This window comes from Barbus barbus (genome assembly GCF_936440315.1).
Source record: "Barbus barbus genome assembly, chromosome: 26".
Classification (NCBI taxonomy): Eukaryota; Metazoa; Chordata; class Actinopteri; order Cypriniformes; family Cyprinidae; genus Barbus; species Barbus barbus.
The window spans coordinates 10,115,479-10,138,156 of NC_136754.1; the positions used below are offsets into that span (position 1 = coordinate 10,115,479).

Genomic DNA, 22,678 nt, shown 5'->3' on the forward strand with positions numbered 1-22,678 from the left:
CCTCTCAAAATTGGCTCTGCAACTTCTCAAGTCTTTTAATTTTTGGCTATACCTCTGTGCTATCTGTAAACTGTATTTTTTAGGGGAAATATATTAGTTCACATGCTCAAGCTATACATCAGACATCAAAGGTTCATTAAAATGAATGAAACAAATGTCTTAATTATACCTTCTGATAAAAAAAGAAAGAAAAGAAATAATGAAGGGACATCCTTTTCAAGTACAGAGATTATTAAACACTACAGTCTGACCAAATAGGATTCACAGCAGTATTAACATGAATTTCATTTAGATTTCATCAAGTACTGTAGTCAACTATATCTTTTAAGTCACAACAGAATGCTGCAAGCTCTAGAAATGTACCAGTCCACGTTACAGGTTCAACCATCTTTTCTTTGCTCCATGTCTGTTTTAATAATAATTTACAAAGTATATTTTTAAGATGGTTTCATCATTAACAAAAACTTTGTATCTCATAGGAAACAAGAAAATAGACAGAAAGTGTATGTACTCATTTGGAATGTCTAAAAAGGTTTCTCATCAAAATGTTAAAAACAAGTTAGATTTAACATGCAAAGAATATAGCACATTATTCATTTCTATAACAACCTCTGGAGACGCATTAAGGTATGGTATTCTGTCAGATTGTTAGTTAAAATATAAAATACTGTATACATACACAAATACAAAACATGTAAAAATGTCCTGATTTGCCCCCCCCTCCCATTTCTGCATGCTAATCAAAATACATAATATACAAAACGATTTAATAAACTTTAGGTTTTGCAATAAAAATTTAAAAACAGAAATGGTCCATTTAATTTCATACAGCAAAATTGTTCCATTTTGTTGAGAGGTGAAGACAAATAGGTAGTAGGCACAAGTGACAGGTCATTAAGAGAGGATGGGATAGTTCAAGTATTATAATACTTCTCTGGAAGGTAAAGTTCTTTGTCAGGCTAGAGCTCAACAATACTCAAAAAACAAGAGAATTTTGACAAATGCATGAAATGTTCAGGTACACCGGCCGATGCAATGGTGTCTGAACCGTTTACATTAAACAAATACAATGAGAGACATCAGTAGAAAACAAGAGAGGTCTACAGTCTGTGGCTCCTCTGGTTTTGTAGCCCCTTAAGGCACATTAAAGGAGAGTTTGGTGTGAGGAGGCAAGACATGGTGATTGTGCAAGTTAGTCGCCCAGGTGGAGATGATCAGGGTCCTCAGGGCTGAATGGCGAAGGTCCTTCACAGGACTAGAAGGGAGACTCTGCTGGAGTGATAAGAGGTTCTCGCAGGAATTGGTCGCGAAAAGGAATTTGGGCATTGGCACATAGTGACAAACGGCTAGCGGTTACTCTTCATTGCCTCCTTGGCAGCAAGTATAAGGGGAGTGAGGCTGGAAAGAGGTTTCGCCAGCTTCAGGAAGGGATGCTACAAGAGACAGAAGGACATTAGCACATTTTCCAGAAAATTACCTACTCACCAATAGTCTATTCCAGGGGTTCCCAAACCTTTTTGGTCAGCAAAACCCCTTAGATGTAAAATATTTACTTTAAGTAAACATTGCAATAAGTTAAGAACAAGTCCACAGTTTTCTGATGATGGTTAACAGTCTCAAGATTTGCAAGTTAACAAGTTAAAATGTTTCATCTTTTTAGTGCCTTTTTTCAATTAAATTAATTTAAATTATTATTTTAAGGAAATATTTATAATTATTATTATTACTTTTAACTCCATAAAATGAAGGCAGAAATATATTACAGTAAATTAAAATTGTACTTCAAAGTAAAAACATATTTATAATGATTATAATGTAAATTTTATACTACTAGTTTCAGCTACTACTAATGTTTGTGTCTTAAATTCCTCACTTTCAAAAGTTCAAACCCTTGAGCATATAACATTTCAAATCCTCAAGCTTTTATTTTGGCAGAATTTTTGGTGAAATGCTGTAAACATTTGTCCACAAAACTGTTGGAAATTATGTGAATTTAAATAAAGAGAACTTACTGCACATTGCGGTAATGAATGCACTAAATAGTGATCATTACAATTTTATTTTGATTACACTTGCAGCCCTATTTATCCATTTAAATTTTACATTCAATCTTTTATTAGCTTTTCATCCCCTCACAAAGCCATTGCTAATTCCCTCACAAACCCCCGTTAGGACAAAACTCGGTTCATAATTCAGTTTTGCTCCTTACCTGCAAGAGCTCTTTTCCTCCACCTCTCTTCTCCACATCCATCTCGAGGCAGCGGTTTAGGAAGTCTCTAAAAATGGGTGACAGCTTCTCTGGGTTCTGGAGCTCTGGGGTGCCATTAGTAGCAATGAGGTACAGCGCCTGGGGATGAACATTAAGCATTAATGCAATAAATATTTTCTTTAAAGTTAAACAGATCATAATTACATAATTACAAAAAGACTTAAATGAGTAATAAAAGTATAAGACAGGAAAGGCTCACCCTCAGAGGATTCTCATTGAGATAAGGAGGTTCGCCCTCTACCATCTCAATGGCCATGATACCCAGAGACCATATGTCCACTTTGGGCCCGTAGGCTTTACGCGTGACCACTTCAGGGGCCATCCAGTAGGGTGTTCCTACCATGGTGCTTCTCTTACTTTGCTCAGGCGTGATTTGAGCACAGAAACCAAAATCAGCTGAAAAGAGAAGAGCAAACAATTCATACAAACTGTTCTGATATAATGAAGCCAGGACTTGACAGTGGGATCATGGACGCACTTAGTTTGACAGATCCATCCATTCCTAATAGAACATTGTCACTTTTGATGTCTCGATGAATGACCTGGTTTGAATGCAGGAACTCTAGAGCTTGTATACACTGTAGAGGAAACAGACCACAATGTTCAGGTGGTGATGGGAAAAACAAATGCTTCGGAGCTCACAACTACGCCAGAAATACTGTACCTCTCTGCAGACAGCAGCGATTTGTGCCTCATCCATGCAGGTTTCTGTTACCACATCGGTCAGAGAGCCTCCAGCAAGATACTCCATTACCACAAAGAGCTCATCTCCTACCAAGAAGCTGAACATACAAAACCACCCCCGTCCCCCGAAAGGTAGATGTTACAGTAGATGGCTGAAAACATATTATGGGATACAATGCACAAAATAAACATGTTTCAATAGCTTTAAGGGATGTAACTACCTGTCTACAAAGTTGACAATGTTTGGGTTCTTCATCTCCTTCATTACCAGGATCTCATTGATGATCAGCTCCTTCTTGGGCTGCTTCTGTAGGTTAATCTGCTTGATAGCAACCTACAGAAACACATCACTGTCAGTTAGCTTAGCCTATGTCAACTAACTATGAAAAGCCAAAATGAAACTCAAACAATTAAATCACGGTAGTCCATTTAATGTTAATTTGGTGTAATTAAAGGTTTGGGGTCTGTAATATTTTTAAATAAGTCTTTTACGCTCAGCGAGGCTGAATTTATTTGATCAAAAATACAGCAAAAACAGTAATATTATGAAATATTCTTGCAATTTAAAATTCAGTTTTAATATATTTTCTTCAAAAATCATTCTAATTTGCTGATGTGGTGCTCAAGAAACATTTCTTTTTTAATGTTGAAAACAGTTGTACTGCTAGAAATGTGCATTTATTTGAAATAGAAATCCTATGAATGTCTTTACTATAATTTATTTACTTATTGTGTGAACAGTAGTGTACATCAAGCAATTGTTCTAATAAATTAAATCTTTATTCAAGGTCTTTTCTCAGGAAACATTGATTAAAATTAGATTAAGAACTGAATAGAGAAAATACCTCTTGGCCAGTAGCAACGTCAATAGCTGTATACACCGTACCAGACGCACTGTAAAGAGACAATATTCAATTGAAGCAATATTAGATTATAGTTCATATAAATTCAGCTACTGTGATACAGACTGACATATTGAAAAAATAGCCACGAATCATAGAATATATTTACCCTTGTCCAATTTTTTCAAATCTTGTGTATTTTTTCTTGGGGTCTCCAATACTGACAATAGTTCCTGAGATCAATCACAACGCCAACACAGTTAGTATTCTGTCATACAAAATCACTTTCACATGCTGCAGTGCATATAATAATAGTATTGTTATAGTGACCATCTCTAATGTTTAGTAACCACCAAAGACTTACTAAGTTTCTCCATAATCTCCTCATCTGTCATCTTGCCCTTGCCCTTCTTCTGTTTATCTGCAGCTTTGCAACCATCCGTGTCCGCAATGGCAGCAGGTGCCGGAATGGGATCGATGACAGAACGAGTGTATACCTATCCAGACAACAAAGACACCAATAATGGTGTTCACTCAAGAACCAGTATGACATGAAAAACTAAAGTAATATGCCTATTTGACATGATAAATATGACAAGAAATCTTCACTCACAGATATGGTATGCTGTGGACGTGGTGCTACAATAGGGGGCGGGGCTTCATCGTCGTCATCATCGTCAGGATCCTTGACTGGTGATTGCTCAGAGCCTTTTTTTGCTGGTGGTGCATCTTTATCTGAAATCAAGAGGAGGAACATAGACATTAGAGTATGAATTCAAATACAGTTGGAGTGGTGGTATGCATGTGTACTCATTTACCTGTAAAGCTGAGGTATTTCTGCCTGCTGTTGCCTGTGGAGTCGTAGAATTTGAGCACATCCAGCACAGCCTGAGGGTTTTTCTTCTGCTCAGATTTCGTAATGTTGGAGGTCTGCAGCAGCCGAGCCCACTGCTCTGGCATGCCCTGAGACACAGATAGAGAAATGGGAATGAAAATAAGAAAGTGAGTTAGGGCCCATCTGATAATTTGATTAATTAAACTTTAGCAAATTGAATCAGTGCACTATGACAGACAGGAGACAAATGGTCACAGAAATCAACTCTAGGCAACTGAATTGGCAATTCTTTCTAGCATCTGATGGATTAGGACAGATCAGGGGCAGGCATGGGTAAATTGCACCAGAGGAAAGTACATCTAACTCACAGTGAACTCCCCCGTCACAGAATCGAAGCCCACGTGTATGGTGTGTTCAAAGTCAGAAGGGTTTGAAATCTCTGGACGCTCCTTATCCTTGTCTTTTTTTCTTCCTTCAACAGAAAGAAGGATTGTGGTTACATGCTTCTGGTCACTGGCAAAATGACAGATTCCAGTGGACAATTTTACAATCAATGATCCAAGTCTGAGATGAGCCTCTGTGTCCAAAAATGTGATCAATTACAGCGTACTATAGAGGGGTCAGTTAAAGCCACATAATACCACAAGGTTATAGCAAGTCATTAACAACGAAGTAAACAAGACAACTCATATGTTGAAAAAAAAAAAATAGCAACTAGAATTGAACATCAAATCTTCTATATTACACCTTTATTCAAGGAGAAAGAGTGTTTTTTTAAGTGAAGAACAAGAGATTTTAATTTTTTTGCTAGAGTGTCTTTTTTTTAGGGCTAATAATTTATTAAAAAGTGAATCAAATTAAATATTAAGCTAATATTTAAATCAAATTAATCATTCATAATTTAACAAAAAATTTGCCCCTAAAATCTTTATAATTGGGAATTTACATACATACATACAAAAAAAAAACTAAGTAAAAAGAAAAATTTAAACCTCATGACATGCATATATGGTTAAACCTTTCACAGAGAAAAATGAATACACAAATTATGCTGTTAACAAATTACAAGTTCATCCGCTTAAAACCACAATCCTACTCAAACAACAATATAATAAAGGAAAACATCATTTAAGTGAAATTTTTTGTGACTTACAGAAAACAATTTTTGAGTCAAAAATATTTTTCAATAGTATTCAACACAAATGCTATTTTGTATTGACCCAAAATACTGTTTTGAATGCATCCTGGGCCCTCTGGTCTTACCTTTCTCTGCTGAGAATATGGATATGATCTTGTTGCGCGGTTTGTCCCTCTTCTCCTCTGGGACAGAGGGCAGGGGTTTAGAACTGGGATTTGTTGACATACTGTCCTTAATGCCAAAGTTGCTGCTCATTCTGACTGGGGGGGCAGGGGGTTTGTCCTCCAGCTCTCCGTTGTCAGACATGACAGGGAAACACACTCAGAAGGGTAATAGGGTTTCAGAGATCAACCTGCAGAGGGCGGCAGAAAAACAAACAATTTAGCTGATCAATTAATTGCTGCACTAAAGACAATTAAGATACAACAAATGAAGAGAATTTTCATTGACAGATAAAAGGCCATTTTGGCAAGAGACTTTATCGGGGCATATCAGATTCATCACTAGAAGAATACAAGCAAAATAAACAAGGTTATTCATCCAGTAATGCGTCGTTTGAAATGCCCATTAAAAACAATGTAACTATTTCAGTAAAATCTCAGAGGAGCAATATCAGAAGTTTATTGTACAGACCTTTTATGAAAGCTTTCCAACCACCACAACAGCCACACCAAGAGTCCTCTAAAACAGTGCAAAACTTACTAACCACTAGCCAACAGCTGCTACTGTGCTACAAAAACAGCCAGTCAACAAGAGAGACTCTGTCTCATGTTCTGCTAGCTGCCAACTCTTTTTTTGAGTACGCCAACAATGTCAACCCCTGTGCAAAAGCAACTGATAGATTTTGGAGCATTCACTGCTGTAATCTAAATCTGTAACACAGAAAGCTGTCAGTTAGCTTAGCACTGCAATCCTCCGAGTGTAACCGTTCTAGCAGGTCATCATTTCAACTGAAAGTGCTGAGGTTTTCAGGTCAGAACGCAAGTCTGCACAACAGGATGTCTGTGTGACATCAGCACACTTAAACCTAGTGAGATTTGCTACCTTGATGTCTAGCGACTATGACACCATTTGAACCAAAATAGAACCTCATACGTAACTGATTTGATGCACTCTATATAGGCAGCAACTACAAAAACACCTCTCCTCATGTGAAATAAGAAATTTGAAACAAAAATACAAGTCACATGGAAAAATTGCATACTTTTCAGTTCTGAATGATATTTTTCTCTGATAAGAATTTTCACTAAGGCTGTCACAATGGACTATGGGGTTGCCTTCTTTGGAACAGGTACATGCAATGCTGATTAGAACTTCAGTGGAGCCACAAAAGGGTTCTTAGGGAACATTCGAGAGTATTTTTTGTTATTATGTACTTTAAGGGCTGCCATATTTTACTGTAAAACTGCACCGGAACAATATTAAACTCTGAAAATGCTATACAAGTATATCTGAATGGAATTGCAAATTATTTTCTTAGTAATGAAACAAAATTTCAACAACGAAAAAATGCAATTTTGGCCGAGATAGTTTTGAAGGGCCAAATGATTCTTCAATGATGTGTTTTGAAGACACAAAGCGTGGATAAGCTACAACAGGTAAACATGTCAACAATGTGGACACATTTCACCGAGAGCAAAAATGATGATAGAATAGCAACAAGTTTAGCTGAAATATTGAAAGGCAGAAGAAATTTACCACAACTGGTTCATCATGAGGTCCTCAACAGCATATGTAGTTCAATTACCGAAACTTTATTTCAGTTTTGGCTAAAAACTATTTACTGATGTCTACTGAGCAAGAGGCTTTTATTCAGTAGCTTAATAGAAAACCTCATCAGGTGCATGTGGCCTAAGATGGTACAAAGGTTTTTTTGCAAACAGTCTATCAAGTCTGGTTAGAAATCAGTGCCATCAAGTGGCTGTCTGCATCCTCTCCGCCCCTGTCATCAACATGTCCAAATAAGGAAAAATTCTGTCTCACCTTAGTGAGGTCAATTCAGCAAATCATGTGCAACTCAACCTCGACATGACCACAATCTCTTCCTGTTTGACAGCACAGTTCAACTGTGCATTGTATTCAAACAACAAACGCCTTAGATACCGGATTAATTCATCTGAACAGGACTCATTAGGATGTTCAAATGAGTAATTGCCTCACACAGCCATAGATTACACACTTTCTTGTTTATTCTGAATCTTTTTTTAGAAACAACGGTCTAGCTGAGCAAAATCAGATGATATGAAAATGACAAAACGATGATGCAACATTAAATACCTAGCCTAGTTGAATTGTGCATTTCACCACGATTTAACATCTATAAGAGAGACCTTAAAAAATCCAGAAGTGCTTTCATCATGAAAGCTTTAAAAGATCCTTAAAAAGACAAGAAAGACATGTTTTACCTGAACTATAAAAAAGATATTTCTAAAGAGTCGAGAAACTATCAATAAAAGACTAACTATTGCACAAGTCTTGCATGATCTTAGACTAACACTCATGAGCCAGTTCCTCTTCATTCTCAGAAGCTAGTCTGATTAGGAAATAGAAATAAAACTCCAATACGTATCACATGCAATCCAATGAAAAAACCTACATAAAACAAAAACACTTGTATCTTCTTTAAGTAGTCAAACTGTATTAATTAATACAATTCTTTTGGAGCACAATCAGTTTAAAGAGCTTTTTCCAGCACACCTCAACTTGTAAAAAAAGAGCAGTAAACACTAAAGAAATCAAGGAAAAAGGATGCAAACAGATGCCAGTACCACCACTAACACCATCTCACCCTGAAGAACCCTGATGGAAGATCCAGATGAGGTCCCTGGCCCAGACCTGCCACACTCCTGGGACATTGAGGGGCTTCACTATGGTGTGTCCACAGTCTCTTTCTCCCTGTGCTTCCACTGAAGAGAGCCGAGATAAAGGCGTGTTGATGCAGGCATACTTCATTCCACAGCAGGATAAAAAGCTGCGAGTGCAGTCATGCCTTTGTGCTGCGCATTGCTATACTGATGTACCAGCCCTCTGGCTTGATGTAAGGCCCTACAGCGGAGGAGCCATTAGGCTGGACATACCTTTCCACATCACTGACTCTCACTCTGAGGAGCCACCACCACCGTTACACAACAATTGCACTTGTAGGAATGAATCAGGATTATCGGAGGTGTTTTAAGAGCTTGATTAGAGAGCACTTTCACCCCCACGAATCTATAAAAGAGGATCTGAAAATAAACTTTTGTTTAAAGCATGGTTTCATTCAGTATTGCATACCACTACACAGACTTCCAGATCGCAGATTTTAGTAAACAATTTCCATTTTTTCTTAAGGAATGTTATTTGGGATCATCAAGTCTTAACTTGCTTTCCTATAATGACAGTGATTTGGAGAGGTGTGGCTCTCTTGAGTACACAGTGTTTTATAGGCTCAAACACACTTCTGCACGGTCCATTCCATGAGTCTTTTCCATTCACAGCCAGTGTTTCAAGTTTCCCCTTTAGAAACTGAGCTATCATGAATCTTACAGCCTCAAGATACTGATTCCACAACTATTTCTGTGAAGCCATGGATAACGTGATTCAGGACTCCAAGGGAAAAAAATGAAAACATTTGGGAATCAAATTAGCCAAATGACTTATTTTGTTGATAAATTACAGAATCATTTGATAAAGAGCAAGCTTTGTTCAGAAATGACTGAGATCAGTTTTAAAATGTTTTAAGAATCAGACATAAAGGCTTGTGATGAGTTCACTGTTGCATGCAAGAAATACTGGCATGCACTCTAAAGATGTTCTTAACCAACGAATCACATGACAAAATGATGCACACAAAGTCAAGGGTGATCATATTTTAAATTCTTGTCACAAATTTAGTAGCATATTTGTGACCATTTCAGTTGTAATTACTAGAGCCCTGCTGAGGACCACTTATTCGTCTGTCAATCATACATTGTTCTTAAGCTTTGCTGTTAATGTAAGGATTTAAAACAGGGTTCCTTAAACCAGTGCCCTGCAGATTTTAGCTCCAGCCCAAACACACGAGCAAACTAATCAGGGTTTTCGGGATCACTAGAAAATCACAGGTAGTTGAATTGATCAAGGTTTAAGTTAAACTCAGATGTGAAAAACCCTGAAAAAAAGGTAACTATTCAGTAGCGCTGGGCAATAAAACCTAATTTTTATATGGTTCTGACTGTTTGAGTTTTATTAAAAATAAATCGCTGGCCTTCCATATAGCACAGGCATCAAAAGCCTTCTGACTGAATCACTGTGCACAGTGTTTCTCCTGTTTGTCAGCACCATTTCATCTGGCTGCAAACTAGTGTATTTTAGTGCTCGTGTGACCAAGACTCATCAGTGAGCTATCGCATCTGCTCTAGTGAGCTTCTGGTGCTGCACTGCATCTGAACTTTGAGCCAAGTGGCTAATGAGTAGCCAATTTCGTTCCAATTTTGGTGCATAAACATTATATCAAGCTCTTGTTATCGTCTTATAAAGGAAATTTATATCACGATAAGTATCATTTTATCATATAATCATTTTATCATATAAAAAAATCTCAATGAAATGCTCATACTTATACAGACCTGACAGAATATATTCAATATGCGGACAAAAGTGTTTGGTAAATTAAAAAGTGCAAATAAATAGATGCACTGTATGATCTATGCTTGACAACAACTACTGGCTTTTCACTTGCCACTGCTGTGACGAGATTAAAATTCATGCATATTTAACAGCAATGGTGAGTGAACATAAATGTTTTTTTTGTTACTTTCTCTTTGATTTTACTTTTACTTTTGATATATGCATTATCAACTCACAGTGACAGACTAATCTAAGACATGAATTCAAGACTAAAGAAGAGCATGGCACTAGTAAGACCAAATTCATGGATTTGATTTCTGGGGAGCACATGAACCAACAACAACAACAAAAAATAAATAAATAAATGCAAACCTTGAATGCAATATAAGTTCTATTAGATAAAAGCATCTGCCAAATGCATAAATACACAGTGATATCACAGAAAGCTCCACCTGTTACAAATTACAGGATTTTCTCCAGTAACATCATGAAGATATTATTTCTCCATTTATTGCATGCGTAAAAAGCAAGTAGGCCTTCAGCCAAAGGCTACAAGCTGTCCTCTCAGTTTGTGTGAACGAACAGGGGAAGTGAGATGCCAGAGAAAGAGAAAGCTCATGGGAAGCGGGACTCTGGACATTCCCGTCTGCTCCCCTGAGCCTCTTTGATACAAGGCATGCCAGACCTAAACTAACTAGCATATATTTGTTCTTCACAGTTACAGACTGGTGGGCCAAAAGTAAACATAAGGTGCCAGTGACTATGCATGCAATGCGGGCCCTCCATATGAATCCAAGAACATCACTATTAACTAATCAGCATTCGACCAACAATCATGAAGCACTGACACAAGTCCCGTGAACTGAATGTATCACACATTTTTGGTCAAAAATTTCTAGCTGTGTTACTTCTAATAGTGCTGATTAAAATCTTCAAGCAACCACTAGAGAGACAGTGAAGAAAAAAAAATGAATCAGCAGAGTGCCTCCACTTCCTATTACTCACATCCCCTCCTCTTCTGATTGGTGGACGGATAACAGAAGCATTTCCTGATCCTACCAGACACACTTGCACTTAATCTGACCAACTGGACCAAAACAAAGATATCAGAGCACGCCTCTCTTTTACAGACGTGTGGTTGTGTAGAGGAACTGTTTACAGGAAGACAGACCAGGGGCCTTTTGTATTTGCAGCTTCTATAAAAGGAAGTACTGAGCAAGGCTTCCTGAACTAAGCCTAGCTGTCGTCCTCCTTCCATGCTATTGGAGAATGAAGGCATGTGCTGGTCCAGCGAAGAAGCAGCCAACTTTCTAACCGCTAAATTCTTGCTTCTGGTCGAAGAAATGAAAATGTTGTCATCATTTACTCACCCTCATGACTTCAGTTCTTCTGTGGAACACAAAATCAGATGTTAGACAGAATGCTATGAGAACTATCAGACTCAGTCACCATTTATTTACTGCATCTTTTTCATACAATGAAAGCGAATGGTGACTTATATTATGATTTATGCCAAACATCTACTTTGTTTTCCATTAAGAAAATAAAACATAATTGGCACATGACCACATAAAAGAAATGCCCATAAAATGGGACTTTGATTTACAGTATTGTTTGTTTCTCACGCAACTACACTTCAACAAACACTAATATGAAACAACAGTTGATGTAAAAATTCTTAAGCTTAAGATTGACTTCGCCTTAGTTTTGTTGACTACTATCTACCTAAACAAATGCATACTCTTTTGGAGAAAAACAACCCAGAAAACATCAACTCGAAAGGGCAAACAACTCTGCATTTTCAAATCAAGGCTCTCTCAAGTAGTATAAAATCAAAAGCTCAGCGATAAATCATCAATACACATCACTCTTTCTGAATATCAAGAGATCTGCGCACTGCTGGCCGAGCAGATGTCAGGATTAGACCAGTTTTGCTTTTTCAACTCACCAGAACTCCCGCAAATCTCGTCAACGTTTTGGCTCCGCCTTTTTTAGTCTCATAAACTGATTTTGCTGCAAGTATAATGAGAATATCTCCCTGGATATTATGATTTGCGACGCCGTGTCTGTAAGTTTTTTGAGTTAACTTCTTCTTGGACACAGGATCTGTCTGCTATGGCGGAGGGGAAGCGGAACTGTCGACCCAGCCCAGTGTGTGCACTTCACTAAACGTAGCTTTTTAGGTTGAGCAGTGTTTAATCCAATTATTCATAAAAATCTGAATTAATATTATTAAACTGCTCGAAAAACTAACTGTGATAAGACGTTTTCTGCAACCTCAAACTACTACTGTTTGCAAATAGGTTCCGACCATGAGTGCTGACGGCTCTGTTGCATGACGGGAAATGTAGTCTACATTTGATTGCACTGTACTGAGGTGGAGTACTCTAAAAACTACATTTCCCTACACTGATCAGATTCCAACTTTGCTAAATGATTTCATTCTACCCGGTATGCCAACGTAAGTGTTTCAGTCCTATGAGACCCATGCGCTTAGATAAACATATAAATACTAAAATGTATATATTATAGATAGTAAGATCCAATATATTTAGACAAGGCATACAAGTAACAACATAAAAAAAAAATATTCCAAGGCAAAATGAAAAGAAAGTGATACAAGCCCTCTGCTGGCACCAACTGGAAAATACATTTAATATTCTTCCCTGTTGTTACATTCATGGTCGTCTACATAGCAAAGGCACATTTTCAAGCAGTTAATCGATTTCCACTGAATAGGCTGTAATAACTGGACATTTGATTTAGGATGCATTGTAGAAGTAGACTATTTTTTTCTCATCTCTTGGGTGCATCGTGGGCAGTACCTGTAAATGGAGAACACAATACTTAAAACTGCAATATTAAGTACATGGAGAAATCAGTCAGTATGTGAATTGTGCAAATAAAATAAATATCAAGTAAAGGAATTTGGCTCACCATTTTCCTTTTGGTTTGGTTGTTAGGCCAACACAAGCAAAGTGAAACCATTCTATTGGACACTGTTAAAAGAGAAGAAACCTTCCTTTTCATTCTTTTACATATAAACTTTTTCCCCCTTATTTTATTATGTAAACAGTAATTGTTTATGTGTGACAATTGTATTTTCGCAAACAATGGCTTGAAAAAATTAAAAATGATTTATATTATATAACTATTACTCACATCAGAATTGTCACATCCAATCATTTCTCCATATGATACTTGAGTACATAAACAGTATGTGGGTTCATTAGGGTCCACTGGCATATCCAGGACATCTGATGGGTGCATGGCAAGCAGAGATTCACTTATGTTTGCACTAGTGTTTGAGAGAGACACACACACACACACACACACACACGCACACACACACACACACACAAAGAGTTTAATACAAAGCCTTAAAATAATATACACATGCATCAAACAAATGTGTCCTTTTAATATGACAGTTACCCATTTTTCAGTTTTTTCTGCTTGGGTGAGTCTTGATCTGATCCTTTCTTGTCTCTTCCATGGGATGCCCTCTTGTCTTTTATATTCTTATCTTCTGAAACAACAAATGAGTCTGTTTAGGCTCATCCCAAATTACAACAAAAGGGATACACTGGGCATTGATTGTATTGATACATACATGAAGATAAGCTCTGAACAATAAGACTTACTTCGAGATTGCTTTTCATCTGAGCTATCCAGGCTACCTGAGTCCAGTTTCTCCTGCAGATCGTTCTCAAAGCGTGCAAGATCAGCATCCAGTCGCCGAATGTGTTCATCCACCTGGCAATGCAAGCAGACTTGTTTTTGCTTGATGCATCCAGTGGTACATGCAAATATAAAACTGAGGACTGCGTCTCACTATTTCATAAATCTGCATTGCAAGCTGAACTTTGTCATCGCTGTACTCTTTGCATTTGTTGTAGGCATTTTCAATCTTCTTTAAATGCTGGACACGCTCCTCAGATGCCAGATTTCTAACTTCTGAAATATACTCAGAAGCTAGGTCACTTATCTCTGCTTTTTTCTCTGTGAACAACCGTAAGAATGTAATTGTTCATTAGTCATATTTTTTTTTTAAAGATAACTGTAATGGCCTTCTGATACAAAGTGATACTGATCCAAAAAAATCATACCTTCAGTTCTATTATCTAAATCCTCCATCAATGAGAAGTTTCTCTGCAACTCGCAGGGAAGCCCCTCGATGCCTGGAGTGAATGATTATAATTAAAAATCGTGCAAGCTGTGTTTACATGTAAGGAAAATAAACAACATGCATGCATATGCTACAGGAAGCTAACTTTACATACTGTCCAAGGGTATTAAAAAACATTATTCAGGCACTCAGTCATGTACAGTTCAGCATTTTATCGTAATGAAACACATATTTGTAATGCTAAAACACAACAACTTCTCAACTCAAGTGGGCTGCAAGAGGAATTCATCACATTTCATACAACTTGACAGCAAATAAAATGTGGCAACAAGTTTTTGAAGAATAAAGTTTAAAAAAACTTACTGTCTAAATAATGCTCTAAGTACATTCCTTTCGCCATTCTTGTTTGTATTGGCTTTGTACTGCAGGCGTGTTAAGATTTCCCTTTCTGGAGTCGCTGTGTAGGTTATGCGATTTTTATATAAAACGATCAACTGTACTACTATTAAGCAAACACATAAAACTGTTCACACGGTTTACATATCAGGTCTTGTAGCGAAACATCTTCATATGTAGTGCATCAAGTCACAACTTGCTCTATATCGCCATCGACTGCAGTGGAGTTGCAGTTCGCGCCATGTGAAAGAACAAGATAATACAGTGAATTTCGGTGAGTATTATATAGTTTTAAATATGTCGTAGGTTTCTTAATATTAACTGCCACCTTATGTCCTTTTTGATAATGTTTAAAAAGTGGGGGACACGGCAACGTGAAGATACATAGGCCTACTGTATGTTCAGAACAGAACTTACCACCAGGTGGTAGTGTCGTCTTAGGTATCAAAGTGACAGGTTGAGCCTCATTATTATGTGAAATACAACAAATGGCTTAACTGATAGGTTATTGATTTTACTTAGCATTTTCTCTGTATGAACAAAGCACATGGGCAATGGACATGGTGAAACGGCTGTCTAATGGAGTACATACGGAGTTTAAGAAGAGATGTAGCCTATCAGAGACCTGAAGTCATCCAGCATTGATGCTCTGAGACCCACTGTGACCAAATCACATTTAGTCCTCATGCAAAAACACTAGAGATGTCGGGCTGCAACACATATAGACATAAATAGAGACATGCCACTCCAACATTTGATTGAAAAATGTTAAATTAGCAGTTAAGGGCTAAAATTAAATTAAGGGGAAATATATTGGATTAGACAGCTCCAATATAACATAATAATATAGCATAAACCCTGTGATGTAATAAGGAGAGTATATGTAAATGACTCCTCCCAGGTTTTGTATTTAGCATTTGTAAGTGATGAAAGCAGTGACAAGACATAGACAGTGAATATCTCTTTTATTTTGCATATTTTGGACACTGCAGTGATGACATTGTGCTACAGTTCACTTTTTGTGACAACATTTATCCTAGGTATGTATTTTGACTTTCTTGATTTTTTTTTTTTTTTTTATCATGAAATTCATTGTGTACTATGTATGTTTGATTGAATAGGATGCACAGCACAGGACACTGTAATACAGTCCCAATCAGTTATGACAGCTGATGAAGATGGAACAGTCACTCTTGACTGCACTTACAAAGCAACCAGCACTCAATATCCAAATCTCCTCTGGTACCAACAGAAGACTAACGGATACCCAAAATACATGCTGATTAGACTTTCTGGATCTAGCAGCAATGACGAAGAGTTCAAGGAGAGATTTAATGCAGATCTTAACACATCTACATTAACAGTTCCTCTGACAATCAAGAATTTGCATGTGTCTGACTCTGCTGTGTACTACTGTGCTCTGAAGCCCACAGTGACAACACACTCCACACCAGACAATAACCTCTGACACTACCTTGTTCCTAAAGTCAGTCAACAAAAATACTTCCTGTTTGGTGGATATATATTGCAACATTTAAAAGTTACATTTAAATGTATCAATTTGGTAGAAAGCCACATGCAAATCATATGTAGTATATTAAGACAAGTAAAAGTGATATTACATTTAGGATGAATTACTTTTGGAAAAATTATTTATATGCATCATTAACACATTTCATGATAATATCAGTATTCATAAGGTTGTCAAATGGAGCAAAAACATCTAGAGACTGCACTGTAATAATTGTCAGTACCAGACAGAATATATCACACAGCCAACCTTAAGAATGGGAGGAGTTACATTATGTGTTATAAAAAAAAGCATTCAAAGAGACTTAACTAGACATTGACTATGTTGGATGTTTCTTCTCCCATCAGACTGTGGATGGTGATTTCTATTATCCAAACTACTAAGGGAAACCATGGCACAATGGCTAAGGAATTTGTTTCTTGTTTTTGTACTTTATTTAGGTATGGCAATACAATTTTAAGCATTTTAGTAAGTTGTTCTAGGTGATATGCCACTTTTTTGTATTTAATTAATTTAATATGTTTGCAGAATGTAGAGGGGAAGAAACAGTCAGCCAGCCAGAAAGACATCAGACTGAATTGGATGGAAAATCAGTGACAATAAAATGCAAATACAGCAGTGCTTCAACAGCTCCAGATCTCTTCTGGTACATCCAGAGAGCAAATGACATTCCTAAATACATGCTGAGAAAGGGCAAGTTCGGAACTGGAGAAACTGGCACTGAGTTTCAGGAGAGATTTCACTCTGAACTTTTATCAGATTCAGTTCCTCTGACAATCAAGAATCTGCGTGTGTCTGACTCTGCTGTGTACTACTGTGCTCTGAGGCCCACAGTGACTGAAACACTCAACACTCATACAAAAACACAGGAGCAGAAATATGCTCTCACATATAGCTGTTTCCTTGATTTAGTGAAGCTATGTAAAATGGTCAAATAAAGTCTATGTTGCTGATAGTCTTGTTGTAGTTATATCATAATCAATACATTTACATAAGCAATGATACATTAAGGATTGTGCACAGTAATACCATTTTGTTTGTGCATGTGTGTGTGTGTTTTCCTTTAGATTCTTAAAAGCTCGACTCATTTAAAATAATTAACATCTGGTGAACATGATTTTAAAAATTTGGATAGAAACATTCCACAGTATCTATCAAATGCAGTGGAAACTGAAAGACAATTTTAGAATTTCTTTCATTTGCAGGCCATAAATATATTTTATGCTTTCAAAGACTTTTAAATTGTTACAAAAAAAATAAAAAAAATAATGAAGGAGTCCTGAAAAAAAATTGCCATGGTTTCCACAAACATATCAAGCAGTACAACTATTTTCAACACTGATAATAATAAGAAATGTATTTAGAACAACAAATCAGCATATTAGAATAATTTCTGAAGGATCACGTGACACTGACTACTGGAGAAAAAAAAAAAAGCAAAATTACCAACCTCAAACTTTTGAACAGTATGGAATCACACAGTAGACACATTTAGAGCACACAGAAAATATAAAAATGTTTATTTATTACATGCATACCATAGACTAAATTACAATGTAACACACAAAACACATTAGAACATACATTAATGAGTGCAACTGGCTCTTTTTTTTGTTACCCAGGTTGAATGACATGGTTCATAGAGGAGGGACAGTGTTCGCAGATCTGACATGATGTAATGTTTGACAGAGACTGTGGAACTATTCAGTCTGACTCTTCTCAGAATGAACACTTGTACAATGGATCTTCATTCTGTTATTCTGTTCTGTGCATCAGCAGGTGTGTATTTATATTAAGTGAATGACTGATTTATGTAACTGATTGCATAAAATCTCTATAAAATGCTACCCATTTCTCTTCTGTTTCAGCTGTTGTCTTTGGAAATATCAATCCAGATACAACAGATGTTGGTGCTGATGAGGGTCAACAAGCTACACTGTCCTGTAGTTATTCCTCCTCTGGGGGTTCAGATAATCTCTTCTGGTACCGTCAGTATGGAAGATCAAAACCAGAATTTCTTGTAGTCACATACAGTACTGCAAAAAAGCCTGAGGTATCTGGAGTAGATTCAAGATTTTCCGTTACAGTAACAAAAAAGGAAAAAATCCATGTGATTCTGGAGATCTCCTCTGCTGCTGTATCCGACTCTGCTCTGTACTACTGTGCTCTGAGGCCCACAGTCACAGGAAGCACATGAACACTGTACAAAAACCTTTCTTATTTAATCCAGTTAGAACAAGCAATATAGAGAGAGTCAAAGATTAAAAGAGAATCTGTAAACTGCAGTTGTAAGTAATAAACTGGAAAATAAGTGAATGAAAATAATGTGAAAAATAAATAAGCTGATGAATCCAAATGTGCTTATGTAAATTAGCAGATAAAAAGATGACATATTCAAAATCAATCTGACATAAAAATGTAATGAAGCATTCTAATATTTTGAATTAAATTAAACACATAAAATGGACTACTGAACTAAGTTTCAATCCATTATCATGTGTAACAGCTTGTGTAGGTATAATGTGCCACAAGGTGGCAGTGTTCTCAGTCACTTAATAGGAACTGCAGCAATGAACAACAGAATTCAGAATATACTACATTTTAATATTATAAGAAAAGACAGAAAAGCACAGACATAATTTTATGTCTCTTTTTTCATATATCATACCATTAAAAACACTATTAATGAAGGTTCAAAGCTTGCATTGGTTTCACACTCAGAGATCAGGAAGTTCATGAATGTCTTGATAACTGAACAGCAGAAAGCATCAGTAACACAGTCAGAGCACAGAGAGAATTAACACACAACTGATCTGATCATATTCACCATGAACAAATACATGCTGCTGCTTTTCATTATGGCATCAGGTGCGTCATTTATGATTAGACTGCCTCAGATCATTTAGCTATTACCTATTTTATTGATTTTCTTTCATAACACTTGTGTGCTTAATGCTTGTGCTTAATGTTTGCAGATGTGACGGCTGTAGACAAAATTGAGCCAAATAAAGGGACGAGCATCATCAAAACAGAAGGAGAGACTGTAACGCTGAGCTGCTCTTATGATTCAGACAGTAACAATGTACGTCTGTACTGGTACAGTCAATATAACAAAGGAGAACCTCAATATTTATTACGTGAAGGAGCACGATTAAACAGTGCTAAGCACAGTTCTGATCCTCGATTCCAGTCAAGCACGTCTCGTATATTGACTGAACTCATTATTAGCAGTGTGACCGTGTCAGATTCAGCTCTCTATTACTGCGCTTTAAGAGTTGAAGCCCAGTGATACAAAACATGAAACAAGTCGTACAAAAACTACAAGCCATTTTTTACTTTGAAGCTATTATTATGAAAACCAAATCAAAACCTCAATGTGAGAGATAATAACTGCAAACACCTGCGTGAGGTTGAGGGAAGAAATGTTTTAGAAAAGGGCCAAAAAAAAAAAGAAAAAAAAATGCTTAAAAAGGTTTAGGGTTGCAACTGTGTGTGCTAAAAAAAATCAGTATCAGTAATGAGCACAGGCCACTAAAAACTGTTCCTTCAAAATAAAGTTTCTCTTTTGTCTTGAAGTATCAAAAGAGGAGGGATCTGACATGATCTAATTAAGTCTGACAGAGACTGTGGTAGAAACTATTCAGTCTGACTCTTCTCAGAGTGAACACTTGTATACAATGAATCTTCATTCAGTTATTCTGTTCTGTGTCTCAACTGGTATTTACTTGGTTGATTATTTGGTTTTATATAAACAACACTACAAAGCTGCAAATGTCCCTCTTTTCTTTTTTAGCTGCTGTCTTTGGAAATGTCATCAAACCAAACAAAACAAATGTTTTTGCTGAGGAGGGTTCAAGTGTTACATTATCCTGTAGTTTTTCTGCTTCTGGAGCTAATGATTATCTCCACTGGTACCGTCAGTATGGAAGATCAAAACCTGAATATCTTGTACTCATCTACAGTAGTGCAAAGCAGTCTGATGTAGATCCAAGATTCTCTGTTAACATTCCAAAAAGAGAACATGTGGATCTGATCATCTCCTCTGCTGCTGTATCAGACTCTGCTCTGTACTACTGTGCTCTGACGCCCACAGTGACAGGAAACACATCAGCTCTCTACAAAAACCTGTTACAATAAGAGACAAGAGAGTAACACAGAGAGTAACACAGAGACAGAGAGACAAATTGTGAGGATGAAGCTGACATATTCAGCTATGATTCACTTAAAATTCAGTACTTTGTGTTGTTTTATTTTATTTTGCACGTGGAGGCAAAACAGTGCCATTTCACTGTTTGACAGATTAAAAAGAATTTGACTCATTTCAGAATGTTAGGTTTTGTGTTTTGATCCTTTTTTGCTTTAGATTACTTAAACCTTTTTATACCAACTTCTGAAAAAGGCCTGAGAGCAAAAAACATTAGTTTTGTTTGCAGTTAAAAAAGGGCAGATGGTACTCATTTGTGAGAATACAGCAAGTTATTTGTATCCTCATTATAATATCAAAAACAAAACTCTCCCATTCACTTCTTTATCTTCAAGGTGTATTCAACATTCAGTGCGTTTACATGCACCCTATTAATGCGATTATAATTAGATTTGGGCGATATTGCGATTAAACTTTACCTCATGTAAACGCAATACTTCGATTTAAATAATGCGATTAAGCTCATAATCGCAGCAAGCATAGTTAATCGATTTTAATCGAAATATACAGGCATGTAAACAAGTTAATCGCATTATTGCCGCTCTGACCAAAGTGCGCATGCGCTCGTGATGTACATGAATGACGGGACGCACACCTGTAATAATACCAAAGTCCCTGTAGTCTTTGATAATACCCAGATTAGAAACGATGGAGGGGAAGAAAGCATCGCTTTCCTGGGGAAAACACAACTCGCTGCCACCAGTCTCTGTTCCTTACCCTCATTCAGAAACGGAGAGAACGCGATGGCAGCGTATAGGCAAACTAATTCAACCACATTTCTATGTGGCCGGAAAAGCATAGAATACAGACATAAAAAATCATTATGCATTAGACGTATATAAATTAAAACGGCGGCCAGTAAACACACTTGCTCTTACTGAGTCCATCATTTGTGCTGTGCAATGGGGTATGTGAATAATGGCAGTAAACATTTTTACCACATTTCTTAGCGAATAATAATAAGAATAATGAAAATTGCATGTAAATGGGAGTAAGAGCTTTGCTCTTGACATGTAAACATCATAACGCCAAAAAAGTCCTTACTCTGATTATTGGAAATAATCGCATTATTCGTGCGCATGTAAACGTAGTCATGACACGTCACACAGGTTGAGGAATATATTTCTCTTTGCACTATTCATTCTTGGTATGAATGTAATAGAACTGCATTTTCAGTTGTTTACATCAGTTTACATTTAATACTCTTAAACCTTCACACAATATAGATCATAGGATATGGTTGATCAACTAGACAAGACATGTGACTAAAACTGAACAGAGAACAGAAATACATTAATAAAATAGATTCAATAAAACAGATTCAGAATCGCAAGTTTTATTCTGGTACTTTTGAACAATCATTTGAAATATGGTGGGAAAAAAGTTATCAAACACAATTAAAAAATATACAATATACAATACAGCATATGGATGAAAGTGAACATCCGGAAGTTCAGAGAGGAGGAAGTTCCTGTGTGTGTGTGACTGATCTGCAGTGACTTACAGCTCAGAGCACTGAGAGACTCAACAGAGAACTGAACTGATCTGATTGAACATGGACAGATGCTTTATACTGATTCTCATTGTGGGAACAGGTACATTAGTTACTGAGCAACTGAAGAAAATAAAGTTTTAAATAATACAATCTAAAAGGCTAAATTATTTAATTGATTGATTGCTTTTTCATAAATAGTATTTGTTTGTTTATTATTCTTTTGGTCATATGTGCTTATTGTTGACAGGTTTGGTGGCCGGAGACAACATTGAACCAGATAAAGGGACAGAAAAAACTTCTAAAGAAGGAGAAACTGTCAAGCTGAGCTGCTCATATAGTACAAATAGTGACTATATTTTGCTTTACTGGTACAGACAGTATCCCAACAGAGAACCACAGTATTTATTATATAAAAATGCTCGGTCAGCGGGTGGTGAACACACCTCTGATCGTCGATTTCAGTCGACTACATCACGTACATCCACTGAACTCACTATTACTGATGTACGTCTGTCAGAGTCAGCTCTCTATTATTGTGCTCTAAGAGTAGTAGCCCAGTGATACAAAA

At 36.8% G+C, this 22,678-nt stretch overlaps 2 protein-coding genes and 1 gene segment (V, D, J or C); 1 reads left to right on the top strand and 2 right to left on the bottom strand.

Moving 5' to 3' along the window:
- Nucleotides 1–143: 143 nt before the first annotated feature.
- LOC306846330 (serine/threonine-protein kinase PAK 2-like) lies at nt 144–12,692 on the bottom strand. 5 transcript variants are annotated; one of them, XM_079379633.1, is made up of 15 exons: nt 12,304–12,692; nt 11,726–11,744; nt 5,894–6,120; nt 4,999–5,102; nt 4,614–4,758; nt 4,409–4,530; nt 4,160–4,292; nt 3,965–4,028; nt 3,799–3,847; nt 3,175–3,287; nt 2,934–3,051; nt 2,748–2,847; nt 2,469–2,665; nt 2,210–2,347; nt 144–1,433 (listed from the first exon to the last, which is right to left on the bottom strand). In XM_079379633.1, exons 3-15 carry the CDS (start codon nt 6,072–6,074, stop codon nt 1,347–1,349), a joined length of 1,551 nt encoding a protein of 516 aa, XP_079235759.1. In that variant the 5' UTR covers nt 6,075–6,120; nt 11,726–11,744; nt 12,304–12,692; the 3' UTR covers nt 144–1,346. The 5 variants fall into 5 exon arrangements, with proteins under 5 accessions (XP_079235759.1, XP_079235760.1, XP_079235763.1 ...); XM_079379637.1 differs by having other exon boundaries at nt 218–1,433; nt 11,726–11,741; nt 12,304–12,406; XM_079379634.1 differs by lacking the exons at nt 11,726–11,744; nt 12,304–12,692 and adding an exon at nt 8,557–8,916.
- Nucleotides 12,304–15,063, bottom strand: LOC306846331 (inhibitor of growth protein 5-like). Its single transcript, XM_079379638.1, has 8 exons — nt 14,848–15,063; nt 14,465–14,536; nt 14,191–14,357; nt 14,000–14,111; nt 13,791–13,884; nt 13,518–13,653; nt 13,293–13,354; nt 12,304–13,180 (listed from the first exon to the last, which is right to left on the bottom strand). Exons 1-8 carry the CDS (start codon nt 14,882–14,884, stop codon nt 13,141–13,143), a joined length of 720 nt encoding a protein of 239 aa, XP_079235764.1. The 5' UTR covers nt 14,885–15,063; the 3' UTR covers nt 12,304–13,140.
- Nucleotides 15,064–18,150: 3,087 nt separating this feature from the next.
- LOC306845803 (T cell receptor alpha variable 12-3-like) lies at nt 18,151–18,608 on the top strand. The segment is given in 2 exons: nt 18,151–18,190; nt 18,280–18,608.
- Nucleotides 18,609–22,678: the final 4,070 nt, after the last annotated feature.